At 34.9% G+C, this 14,619-nt stretch overlaps 1 protein-coding gene across 1 annotated transcript in view; it reads left to right on the plus strand.

The window, feature by feature from the left end:
- The window catches only part of LOC141325846 (androgen-dependent TFPI-regulating protein), an 8,960-nt gene extending 1,504 nt beyond the window's left edge, over positions 1-7,456 (plus strand). Inside the window, 4 exon segments of the mRNA XM_073834575.1 lie at positions 4,617-4,718; positions 4,837-4,952; positions 5,042-5,193; positions 5,324-7,456. Coding sequence (XP_073690676.1) covers positions 4,617-4,718; positions 4,837-4,952; positions 5,042-5,193; positions 5,324-5,355 — 402 coding nt within the window. The 3' untranslated portion in view covers positions 5,356-7,456.
- Positions 7,457-14,619: the final 7,163 nt, after the last annotated feature.

Raw genomic sequence — 14,619 nt, forward strand, 5'->3', positions numbered from 1 at the left:
ATATATATATATATATATATATATATATATATATATATATATATATATATATATATATATAACCTAATTAATTTGTCTTGCTAAATTTCACATAAACAAAAATCTGCCTCTAAACCTTTCTGTTTTTCTTAATTCAAAGTTGATCTAGACAAGTATATTGAAACTATGTAAAGTTCTGTTAATCCTAAAGCAGTGAAAACCATGGTTAATGGTTCACTTCCAGAACAAAAAATTACAGATAATTTACTCACCCCCTTGTAATCCAACATTTCACAATTTCTGTCCATATAGTGGACTTCTATGATGCCTGTGAGTTTGAATTTCCAAAATGCAGTTTAAATGCAGCTTCAAAGGGCTCTAAATGATCCCAGCCAAGGAAGAAGGGTCTTATCTAGCGAAACGATCAGATATTTTCTAAACTCCCAGATGGGAGTCTTTCGACATACCCTAAATGTCATGAACCAGAATATGATTCACAGAGTACACACAGAGCTAGACAAGATGAGCATTTGAGGTTAAAAAGTATATAAATTGTAATTTTTTTTGGAAATAACTGATCATTTCGCTAGATAAGGCCCTTCTTCCTCGGCCCTCGATCATTTAGAGCCCTTTGAACTGCATTTTGGAAGTTCAAACTCGCGGGCACCATAGAAGTCCACTATATGGACAGAAATCCTGAAATGTTTCCCTCCAAAAAAAATTTCTTTCCGACTGAAGAAAGAAAAACATGAACATCTTGGATGAAAAATGGGGTAAGTAAATTATCTGTAAATTTTTGTTCTGGAAGTGGACTTCTCCTTTAAGGGATTTGTATTTGTGCATTCTTTCTTTCTTTATTTTTCTTTGTTTTGTTTTTATAACTGTACTGCCTTGATAGTTTAATGTATTGTACTGTTTAATTAAAAAAAAAAATGGAAAAAAAAGATTCACAATCTGCGCTCCCATCTGAATAAAATGATTCACAATGTGTGAAGTCCTGATCTAAATCAAACAGGATATGCACTCAAAGTTTCAATCTGAATCAAATGATATTGCAAGTTCCAATCTAAACGATTTGAGATATGCGCTCTGAGTCCCGATCTGAATTGATTTATGATCTAAATCAAATAATTCACAAACCAACACCGAAGATCTGCATCAAATGCACTCCACTCTTCCGTTCTGAATCAAAATATTTGCAAACCATTATTTCAGATCGGGTCTTCGGAGCACAAATCGCATATTATTCAATTCACGAAATGAAGCTCCGAAGTTTGAGATATGCGCTCTGAGTCCCGATCTGAATTGATTCGCACTCTAAATCAAATGATTCACAAACCCACACCGAAGATCTGAACGAAATTATTTGTGATCCACAAATAATAGTTCGGATCTGAATCAAAAGATTCACAAAACCACTCCGCAGTTCCAATCTAAATTATTCGAGACATGTGCTTTAAGTTCCTGATCTAAATCGATTTGCGATAAACGAAGTTCCGATCTAAATCAAATGATTCACAAACCAGCTCCTAAGTCCCTTTCTAAATCAAACGATTCAGGATACGCACTTAAATTCTGTTTTGAATCAAATGATTCGCAGTCTGTGAACTGAAGTTCTGATCTGAATCAGAAGATTTGCAAACCATCATTTCAGATCAGGACAATTCAATTATTCAATTTGTGAAATAATTCACAAACCTCTCCGAAGTTCCGATCTGAATCAAAAGATCACAAACCCGCTCAAAGTTCCGATCTGAACAAAATTATTTGTGATCCGCACTTCGAAGTTCGGATCTGAATCAAAAGATTCACAAAACCACTCTGCAGTTCCAATCTAAATTATTCGAGACATGCGCTTTAAGTTCCTGATCTGAATCGACTTGCGATAAGCGAAGTTCCGATCTAAATCAAATTATTCATAAACCAGCTCCTAAGTCCCTTTCTAAATCAAACGATTCAGGATAGGCATTTAAATTCTGTTTTGAATCAAATAATTCGCAGTCAGAAGATTTGCAAACCATCATTTCAGATCAGGACTATTCAATTATTCAGTTTGTGAAATAATTCACAAACCTCTCCGAAGTTCCGATCTGAATCAAAAGATCACAAACCTGCTCCGAAGTTCTGATCTGAACAAAATTATTTGTGATCCGCACTCCGAAGTTCAGGTCTGAATCAATAGATTCACAAAACCACTCCGCAGTTCCAATCTAAATTATTCGAGACATGTGCTTTAAGTTCCTGATCTAAATCGATTTGCGATAAGCGAAGTTCCGATCTATATCAAATGATTCACAAACCAGCTCCTAAGTCCCTTTCTAAATCAAACGATTCAGGATACGCACTTAAATTCTGTTTTGAATCAAATGATTCGCAGTCTGTGCTCTGAAGTTCTGATCTGAATCAGAAGATTTGCAAACCATCATTTCAGATCAGGACAATTCAATTATTCAATTTGTGAAATAATTCACAAACCTCTCCGAAGTTCCGATCTGAATCAAAAGATCACAAACCTGCTCCGAAGTTCTGATCTGAACAAAATTATTTGTGATCCGCACTCCGAAGTTCAGGTCTGAATCAATAGATTCACAAAACCACTCCGCAGTTCCAATCTAAATTATTCGAGACATGTGCTTTAAGTTCCTGATCTAAATCGATTTGCGATAAGCGAAATTCCGATCTATATCAAATGATTCACAAACCAGCTCCTAAGTCCCTTTCTAAATCAAACGATTCAGGATACGCACTTAAATTCTGTTTTGAATCAAATGATTCGCAGTCTGTGCTCTGAAGTTCTGATCTGAATCAGAAGATTTGCAAACCATCATTTCAGATCAGGACAATTCAATTATTCAATTTGTGAAATAATTCACAAACCTCTCCGAAGTTCCGATCTGAATCAAAAGATCACAAACCTGCTCCGAAGTTCTGATCTGAACAAAATTATTTGTGATCCGCACTCCGAAGTTCAGGTCTGAATCAATAGATTCACAAAACCACTCCGCAGTTCCAATCTAAATTATTCGAGACATGTGCTTTAAGTTCCTGATCTAAATCGATTTGCGATAAGCGAAATTCCGATCTAAATCAAATGATTCACAAACCAGCTCCTAAGTCCCTTTCTAAATCAAACGATTCAGGATACGCACTTAAATTCTGTTTTGAATCAAATGATTCGCAGTCTGTGCTCTGAAGTTCTGATCTGAATCAGAAGATTTGCAAACCATCATTTCAGATCAGGACTATTCAATTATTAAATTTGTGAAATAATTCACAAACCTCTCAGAAGTTCCGATCTGAATCAAAAGATCACAAACCCGCTCAAAGTTCTGATCTGAACAAAATTATTTGTGATCCGCACTTCGAAGTTCGGATCTGAATCAAAAGATTCACAAAACCACTCTGCAGTTCCAATCTAAATTATTCGAGACATGCGCTTTAAGTTCCTGATCTGAATCGACTTGCGATAAGCGAAATTCCGATCTAAATCAAATTATTCACAAACCAGCTCCTAAGTCCCTTTCTAAATCAAACGATTCAGGATAGGCACTTAAATTCTGTTTTGAATCAAATAATTCGCAGTCTGAAGATTTGCAAACCATCATTTCAGATCAGGACTATTCAATTATTCAGTTTGTGAAATAATTCACAAACCTCTCAGAAGTTCCGATCTGAATCAAAAGATCACAAACCCGCTCAAAGTTCTGATCTGAACAAAATTATTTGTGATCCGCACTCCGAAGTTCAGGTCTGAATCAATAGATTCACAAAACCACTCCGCAGTTCCAATCTAAATTATTCAAGACATGCTCTTTAAGTTCCTGATCTGAATCGATCTGCGATAAGCGAAGTTCCGATCTATATCAAATGATTCACAAACCAGCTCCTAAGTCCCTTTCTAAATCAAACGATTCAGGATACACACTTAAATTCTGTTTTGAATCAAATGATTCACAGTCTGTGCTCTGAAGTTCTGATCTGAATCAGAAGATTTGCGAACCATCATTTCAGATCAGGACTATTCAATTATTCAATTGAATAAAGTGATCTGAATTAAAAGATCACAAACCCGCGCCAAAGCTCTGATCTAAATGATTTGCGATAGACACTCAGAAGTTCCAGTCTCAATAAAATGATTTGTGAAGTTCTGATTTTAATCGAATGATTTGTGAACCCACTCTGAAGTCCTGATCTAAACTGAATTATCTGTGATATGTGCTTTAAAGTCTGATTAAAGCGCTTTAAAACAGTAAATAATTTTCAAAACAATAACTGATTTGGAGTTTCGAAAAGCTCCGTTTCACCCATCACAATAAGTGGTTTTTAAAATCATTACAAGCAAATTCAAAATGAAATGATCTTTTGATTTTGCTAGTAAATCACTTGAACTGAATGATCGAAGTCAGGAGTTTGAATCATTTGAAGCGGTTCGGTTCCAGCCTAACTGACTCACTCAATTAAATCAGTTTGTTTCCCTATATAGTATCCCTACTAAATTCTATGCCCTTGATAATGCTATTTTAATGCATAATGATGCATAAGATTAAATGTATCTCAGTTCTTCAAGCTTAAAGTAACCAGTGATGAGATTACAAATGTGTACATCTTATTCACTTTTTATTTTCTATTGTTTTAAGTTCGTAGTTCTGCTGTTTTGGCTGATTTTTGCATATGACCGGCAGTTGGTCTATCCAGCTTCAATGGACAGCATCTTCCCCTCATGGATGAATCATTCTATGGTTTGTTCTCTATAACGTATAATGCATTTGAAAAAATATGTCAATTAAATAATTTTCCTTTACAATTAAAATTGACCTTTTGATCTAAAGACGGTGTCTTTCTATGTTTCATTCATAGCACACTATTGTTTCTCCAATCTTGCTTGGCGAGATCCTGGTGGAGCCACATATCTATCCTAAAACAAAGTATGGCTTAGCGGCTTTGGGAACTGTTAGTCTTGCTTACTTTGGATGGTGAGTTATGATTATGCAGCCGATTGTGCTAGTTATGAAAGTACTTGCTCATGCTTTAGACACATATCTAATTTTTTTTTCTCATTTAGGGTGGTTTGGGTGTATCTAACCGTGGGAATCTGGGTTTACCCTTTACTGGGGCTGTTCAGCAACTCAGGATTGACCGTCTTCTTCTTCAGCAACATGCTTGTGTTGGCGCTGCTGTACTTACTGGGACAAAATTTGAACCGTAAAGTTTGGGGTGAGAAATTTGTGGAATCATTTTTATTTTTATGCTATAGTTTTATCTATTAAAATATTGATGCAGCTACAGTATATGTACACTTCACTGATACAAATATACCAATTAATACTCCCTTTTACTCTCACAGGGAAAGACCATCCAAAATGTACAAGTACATGATGACACATGATTCCTCTAAAGTGTTCTGGTGAACTGCCTCTATGAATATCTGATATGAACCATTTCCAAGTGATTTGAAATTGTGTCAATGCGGATGTCTGATGCAACACATTTGTAATAGCCTAACTATAATACTTTTGTACATTTTTATCTGTGACCACTTCTGCTAATGTAAATTTGAAACTTCAATATGCACGGTGCGTACAAGGTGTTTAAAATGATAAGTACTTGAATTTGACTTTTTGAAATTTAAGGCCTGGAAAACCCTATAGCAAGCAATAGCAGTGTTCCTGAAGAGGTACTAAACTATTAAAAGACAATGTATCTATGAAATAATATTTAATTTTGTCAGTAAGCACATATCTTTTCATGCAAAATTCACACAGTTAAAAAAAAACATACCTTTTTTCGCTTATTTAGTAGTTGTACTGACAATAGCTGTGTTTCCATTACCCCTTAAATTGCGCAAGATGAAATTGCAAATTGAAAACACGCATAATGGAAACGAGTCAATTGCGCAAAAACTCCCATATATCGCAAAAAAGTTTTCCTGCTCGCATGAGGTGGTTTTTCAGGCAATTCGAAAAAGGAATATTTCACAAAACAGCAATGGAAACTTTTTTTTTTTCGCATTTACAGGTTACATTCGATTAAATATAGCCAAAATTCCACAAAAATCCATTGCCATGACTTATCGTGAGAGGAAAAAATTAAGTTTTAGTCGCATAACATTGGTTAATGGAAACGCCATCATTTCGCAATACTTTTTAATCGACATTTATAAAATATCGCCAAATTTTGGCACAATTCTGTAACGGGAAATCAGTTGAGTCATTTACACTGGAACCGCTCCTATTGATTCAAACTCGTGACTTCCATCATTCATTTTAAGGGATGTAGCAAAAACCAGATTTAAAGCTATTCATTTCAAATTTCAACATCACTTGAAACAATTTTAAAAAGCATGTATTATTGAGTAAAACTGAGCTTTTTGAAACTCTAAAACACTGAAACCACTGCGCCTCAAAACGAATTATCGTAAATCATTTGTTTCAGATCGGGACTTCAAATCGGGTATCGCGAATCATTCGACTCAGTTTGGAACTTCGTGAATCGTGAATCATTTGATTCTGATCTGGACTTAGTGGTGCGTAACCAGAAAGATTTGAGTTAGATTTGAACGGGTTTGTAAATTATTTCGCGAGTTGAATAATTCAAATCAAATGATTGGAGATACCATAAGTTCTGATCTAAGTCAAAATTATTTGGGATCCGTGCTCCGAATCCTGATCTGAACTGATGGTTCGCGAATCATTATTCAGATTAGGATGTCTGAGCATAGATATATATACGCATGTATACAAATGATCTATCTATGCTTCAGACCATGGATCGCGAATTAGTTGATTTAGATCGGAACTCTGCGTATTGTCAATAATTTGATTCGGATTGTGAATCATTTGATTTAGATACGAACGGGTTTGTTAATCATTTCGTGATTTTTGCTGCGTCCCAATATCCCTATTTATACTACCCCCTTAAAGTATGTACTCTTTTTGTGAAATAAAAGTACACACTTTTGAGTGTGTAGAAGATTAGGCAAGCTTTGGGACATACTATCACGTCACACAACTGCGTCCCTGTCACAGTAAACTGGCCTGTCAATCATCTTGTCACAGTTAACATCATCCGCGATCCACATTTAATTTCATTTAATTTCATTTAACACCCTACCGAATTGGAGAGAAAAGAAGTAGCACGTTTATCTGCTATCCGCGGGTCTTTCATGCCATAAACTCTCATGCTCATATTTTCTGCATAATAATTTAAAAGTTAACGAGCAAAGGGGTGTTTATAAAAGTTCACATTGCTGTTGCAGATTAAATATAACACAGATAACATTAAATAAATATTTTTTACCAGGTTAAGTGTTGATTATTAGTAACTTAAACCACTTTTTCTAAACATCTCTAACGTTACCTACCGCTAGTCGCGCACGTCCGCCATGCTTGTAGTTTTTTATAATGCATTTTATTTGTGTTTGTGGTTCTGGACCGAATCCTTTGCGAAAGCGCAATGGATTGTGGGCAATATTAGCCATTAGAGTGTGCACGGATCCACACTTCAAAAATCAACCTGAATAAGTAGACCATCTTTTGGCATACTCTTTTCAGCATACTATGCTTTGGGACACACGTATTGTAATCTTGCATAATGTTTATGATGGATAGCATGAACATTTGGGACGCAGGGAATGATTAAAATCAAATGATTGGCGTTATGCAAAAGTCAAATGATTCGCGATCTGTGCTCCCAGTCCTGACTCCTGATCTGAAATTATCCCTGCGTCCCAATGTACATACTATCCATCCTAAATAGTAGCCTATGTAAGATTACAATAAGTGTGTCCCAAAGCATAGTATGCTCAAGTCGATTTTTGAAGTGTTGATCCGTGCACACTCAAATGGCTAATATCGCCCACAATCCATTGCGCTTTGACAAAGGATTCGGTCCAGAACTACAAATACGAATAAAACGCGTTAAAAAAAACTACAAGTATGGCGTACGTGCGCGACTAGCTGTTAGGAATTTGGTGCGGGTTCACGAATCATGTTTAAAATCAGGATTTTGGAGCATTTTGCGAATCTCTTTTTTTTCTTTAACAGTAGAAACCAGTGGCGATTTCTTTAAGACTGCAAGGGAAGCTCAGCTTCCCCTATAATGTCACAAAATTAATGGTCAAATTACGTACTATTGTATTAACATTTTATTGACTAAAAATGCGTTAGAAAACGTTCATCTCAAAGACGAATTCGTTCAGAATCAGTTACTGTAGATATAGCAGGTCGGCTGACTTGATTTTCTTCTCATACATTCCCGTAGCGTCACAGTGCATTTCCCCATTGAAGCCCAGCGTCCATTGACTTCAATGGGGCTGCTTTGAACGTTTTTTTTCAGTGCTTTGAAACTAGACGGTCATTGTATAAACGCTGCGATTATGTCCCGCCCACGGACGCTCAGCGTCTCTGGGGGTGAATGAGGAGTGGGCTGGCCTGGACGCTGAGCTTCTGCGTGATGATTGGAGGGTCTGTCGAAAGATTGCATCTCCTTTTGACTGACAGCGATTTTGTCCTATAAGGAATCGCTGAAGCTATTCGTTCGCGCTCTCTGCGGCCGCTCAGTCCCATCGTGGATTTCTCAAGTTCAGTCGAAATAAAAACTGCTGCAACCTATTTCTTTATATTTGCTTGGCGAAATTGCTTGATTTTCATCATACATTTCACACAATTATACACCACATTCCTTGTTTCACTTTTACAGAGTTTAATATTTTTTTTAGATCATTCATTCATATGAAACTGCACACGAAAAGTCACTGGAAAAGACGCCTAGTTGGTACGACAGGGTCACAGACCATTTTCTTGAAAAGGAACGTAGGGCAGAATTTACTTTTAAATAAATAGACAATTTTATGATGTAGACCGAAAATGAGCTTCCCCTATTTGACAGACCAGTAGCCGCCACTGGTAGAAACCATTAAGGCAGTACAGTTATAAAAACAAAACAAAGAAAAAGAAAGCCTATACACAAATACAAATACCTTAAGAAAATGAACCATGGTTTTACTATAGTAAAAGTGTTGTATACTTTGTGCTTCCATTTATTTTACAATTTGAATTAGTATATTTTTCTTTATCTATTTCTTTTTTTTTTTTAATTTGAAATAGTAAACATTGTGAGATTTCTGATTGAAGTCCTTGGAATTCAAAAAATATTTGTTTGAAAGGTCTTGGAAGTCCTAAAATGTCATTTTACAGTATCTGTATGAACCCTTAATATGCATGATGTTTATTGGGAACTTTCCACTGATAACAAGCTAACAAAATCAAAAACTGCATAAGTGATAATAAAAAGCTGTTTAATGCATTTTTATAAAGCTTAGCATGACTATGCCAAACTATTTATACATAGCTTTATATTAAAACACATCTTGAACTGAATTGTTTCTGTTAATTTCACGTCTGTCTGTGTAAACTTTGAATTTGGGTTGAAAGATGTTTCAAATGTTAGAAACATATGATGATAATTCATAGTGCTGCACTTCTCTGTCCTCGAGAATGTTGGAATGTTTGGCATCATATAGTTTCTTCTCTTTCCATTTCACCGGAGTCTATCAGAACAGATGATCCAGATGTTTCTGATATCATTTCAAAAGATCTTCACAGTCTTTTTCAAATCTTTGGGAGGACAGCAATCTTTGCCATGTCACATGTTTCCTTGAATAACCAGTAACCAAAGTAAGGTTTGCTTTATCAAGCTATCAGGAAGCAAAACTCATAAAATCATCAGGATGACTCTTCCCCTCTCAGGTTGAACTTCCTCTCAGATCTCTGTATTCTTTTATATGGTGCAGAGTGTTTGGATCTGCATCCACCAACCCAACAGAGAGGAGTTTAATGATGAGATGAAGTTCCTGATCATTCATTCTCCACTGCAGGAAACCAATCAGATATTAGCACGTGTATCCTTCAGTCAGGAGTAAGAGAATGAGATATAGTTCACATTTACCTTGTTTATGTAAAGTATGTTTTTCTCTTGGAAGGCAGTCCCGACTTTGGCATGTATCTGTGTTGGAGACAATACAGTCAAGACAATATCAAACAGCAGCATTAAAACACTCCCTGTTTATGTATTCTTTCCTGTTGTTCAAAACACATTGTCTTGTTTTTAAGAAAGAAAGACTTGAACTATACAAAAAAAAAAAAAAAACTACAACAAATAACATCAGCATTATGCAAGTGGTAACTCCCTCTCCACCTTTTGTCATTTTTCACTTCTTACTTGTTCAGCACCGCCTACTTCTCCCAACAATAGATTTAATAGCAAGATAATCACGTATAATTGGCTGCTAATCATTAAATCCAGATTAACCAGTTGTGCAAAACATATTTAAACACTTCCTCTCACCTGACTCAGACCTTTTGACATGCACTGGATGATGCCAATTAGCCCCAAAACAATCTGTAGAAGAAAACATTTTCAGTTTTATTTGAAAAGCAAAAACGAAAGAGAAAATGTGACTCAAATTAATCTGGAATAATTAAAATTATATTTCTATAATATAATCTGCCTTCATTATAGTTTATGAATTCTGCATTTATGTATCCAATTGTGTTTTAGTTTTGAGAAAAAAAATAACTTTAAACTAGCTGTTTGAAACTAACTTAATGCTAGAGAAACCTCAAAACCTTAGAGCTACTAAAATACAGTCTTTGTGACTGATCTGTTGTCCACTAAAATATTGCGTATAATAGACTTTTAGTATATATCAACAACAAACATTTAATCGTGGTTATAATATAAAGGTTAACAGGTAAACTCACCCCCACAATGTACAACATGAGTGTGTCTTGGCGTGTTCCTCCCGTGTGTGTTTGTCTCGGAGCAGTGCTGTGATTTAAAAGAAGCTCATCATGTGAACAGAACTAGATATACAGGTTTAACATCTTGAGCTTTCCACACACAGTGACAGCTGGAAACTTACACTGACGCACAGTCCCGTGTCACAATTCTGGACGACTGACGTTATTTTTAGAGTAACAATCAGACCCCGGTGTTTTCTTTTCGTTATTAAACAGGATTTCTTCAGAGGTAATGGCACATCTTACATTCATGTGACCAAAGAGACTGAGAGTTGACGCACAGCATTATACTTCAAGCATCATATCATTCAGCAAAGATGTTTTTCCTAATCAAGACGTTGTTTATTATGATACACAATTCTGTTCTTCAGATCAGTATACTATAAAGCAGTTTTTTTCTTTTTTGAAGAAGAAGAATTTGAGAATAAAAACTTAAAAAAAAAAATTGTTTTCCTTTTAGAATCATTCCTTAAACACTTTTTAATCTGTATTCTAATTTAATCTTTTAATCTATATTGTATTTTGAGCACCTGACTGGAAATGCTGTTTTTTTTTAAATACCTCAAGTGATATTTTGTAGAAAAACGGGTCTTAGCAGGGGTTTCCTCTTGCCTTTTTGTCTTTTGTATATAGATAATATACAGTAGCAGTCAAAAGTTTTTGAACAGTAAGATTTTTATACATTTTTAATTTTAAATAAGTCTCTTCTGCTCATCAAACCTGCATTTGATCCAAAGTACAGCACAAACAGTACACTTTTTAAATATTTGTACGATTTAAGATTCTATTTGAATATATTTTAAAATGTAATTTATTCCTGTGATTTTAAAGCTTTTATTTTATTAGAATTTTAGCATCATTACAGTCACATGATCCTTCAGAAATCTTTTCTATTCCTTCTTATTCTAATTTCCTGCTTAAAAAACATTTAATATTATTATTATGTTGAAAACAGATGAGTAGATTTTTTTTTTTCAGGTATCTTTGGTAATATAAAGTTCATACGAACAGCATTTATCTGAAAAAGAAATCTTTTGTAACATTATAAATGTCTTAATCATCGCTTTTGATCAATTTAAAGCATCCTTGCTAAATAAAAGTATTAATTTCTATAAGTTATTTCAAAGAAAAAAAATGCAGACTCCAAGCTTTTGAATGGTATAGTGTATAATGTTACAAAAACTTTTTATTTCAGATAAATGCTGATCTTTGGATCTCTGAAAACTCAACTGTTTTAAATATTGATAATAGCCTAATAATAATAATAATAATAATAATAAATGTTTCTTAAACAGCAAATCAGCATATTAGAATGATTTCTGAAGAATCAAAAGTTTGCTTTGATCACAGGAATAAATTACATTTTGAAATAAGTTATTTTAAATAGTAAAAATATTTTACAATATTACTGCTTTTGCTGTATTTTGGATCAAATAAATGCAGGCTTGATGAACAGAACCATTACAAATTATCAAACACTTTTGACTGGTAGTGTATAAATAAATTCAGTGAACACTGGAGAATGAGTGCATGATAAATGAACTGTTCCTGTTCAGAAAGAAAGAAAACAGCAATTTTATAGATGGACAAACTTTAGACCAATAAAAACCAGTGTCTACCTCTGAACTGGAACAGTGGCTTTCAGCACACACACACACACACACACACACACACACACACACACACACACACACACACACACACACACACACACACGCATGTTGGGTTTACATGTTTTATGGGGACATTCCATAGGCGTAATGGTTTTCATACTGTACAAACCGTATTTTCTATTGCCCTAGACCTACCCTACACCTAAACCTAGCCCTCACAGGAGATTGTGCACACTTTTACTTCCTCAAAAAAACTCATTGTGCATGATTTATAAGCCTGTTTCCTCATGGGGACCTGAGAAATGTCCCCACAAGGTTAAAATCTACTGGTATTCCTATCCTTGTCGGGACATTTGGTCCCCACAACGTGATGAATACCAGGTGCACACACACACACACACACACACACACACACACACACACACACACACACACACACACACACACACACACACACACACACACACACACACACACACACACACACACACACACACACACACACACACAGGAACTGTTGTCATGACAACAGAGCATTTGGACTAAAACCATTTAGAGCATGTTATATTCATATTTAGAAACTGACGTGGAGCCTTTGGTAAATAAATAGAAAAACTTGCAGCTAGAACACGAAGGAAGTGAAGGAGGAGGATTTAATACAATAACAAACAGTGCACTGTCAAAGAATGCACCTTTTTTTTAATATGCATAAATATGCATTAATTAAAATAATTTATTAATTAATAATCTGAAAGTACGAATCTCCATCAGTAGAACACTGTTAATCTGAAGCACCCATTTTAACACAGATTTTAATATTTGATGTGGAGTGGAGTGATGTGGTCCAGTATTGGATATTATACATTTTTTGGCATCAATCCTTCATGGTTCTGCTTCTGCTTTTTGTAGTTGAATATATCCACCTTAATCTTCAATGCAGAAGTAAGCCTATAAGCGAGACTTCCGGTTCATTAGCCTCTATAGGGAAATAAGAAAAGAATGTGCAGTAAACGGTAAAACTGTTTAAACTACAAACCAGTGTGCTCATAATTAAGATGATACATTAAAATAATATGATAAGACACAGCAATATGCATATCAAGCAACAAAATGAGCTGTTTTGTACAAATAGCAGCTAAAAATAGCTGGACGTAGATGAGACCGGAAACCAGACATATTATTAATAATTAATATTATTAAATTTACAAATGGCCGCGCCAACTCTTACGGGAAAAATAAGATGAAGAGCAAAGTAGTCTTTAAAATAATAAAATAATGAGGCCAGTCAGCAGTCATCACCCAAAAGGTGAACATTTCACCAGCTGATGTATTTCAGGCCTCATGTGATGAGATGTTGACAGGATTTTTGGAAGTCAACAGGTTTCCCGTGTACAGCACTTTCATAAATCAGACGTTTTAAAAGCATTAACACTGTGTTAATATTGTAAATCGTCATATTGTTACAAATCTGACCAGCTAAATGAACATACTCTGGGTCGCCGCCAGAGGGAGGCAAAACACAGATAGAAACCACCGTCAACCACAAGACTAGTTACACAAAACTATTAAAGAAATGTAGAGAATAGAACATTTTGCCTACATTTTTTGCAATATTAATTTTTTATATTTAGTTCTAATTATATTTGTAAGTGAAAAGGCACATATACACTTAATAAATATATTAACAAATATAAAATATAATTTACTAAGCAATAAATAAATATAATTAATTAAAAAGTACACGTACACATAAATATTCACATATATAAATAACCATACAGTTTATTTAGTTTTATATACATCTACTTGTCATATGAGTGATTCAAAAAGTTTTCTCATCAGATTCCTTTTCTCAAGTCGATGCTTGTCTTTGTGCAAGTGAAATTTTCCGTGAAGTGGTCATGCTAGCATCAGTTCTGGGGAAGGCAAGTCGTGTTACAGATCATTGTTATCGATTGAAATTATTTTATTAAAAATCTCAAATACGAATTTGCAAAAAAATACAGAAACAAAATAAATGTTTCCCACCCAACCCTATAAAAATATTTCTACTGAAATGGAGATTAAAAATCGTGTTTCCGGAGAATGTTTTTCTCGTCTCGTGTGCTTCCTTTTGAAAAGTGCGTTGTGATTGGTCAGCTGGAGCCCATGTAACCAATCACGGCGCGCCTACCATGGAGGAAGGAATAAATGCAAGATGGCTCCTCATATAAAACCAGCCGCCTGGA

The sequence above is a fragment of the Garra rufa genome, chromosome 2 (assembly GCF_049309525.1).
Source record: "Garra rufa chromosome 2, GarRuf1.0, whole genome shotgun sequence".
NCBI lineage: Eukaryota > Metazoa > Chordata > Actinopteri > Cypriniformes > Cyprinidae > Garra > Garra rufa.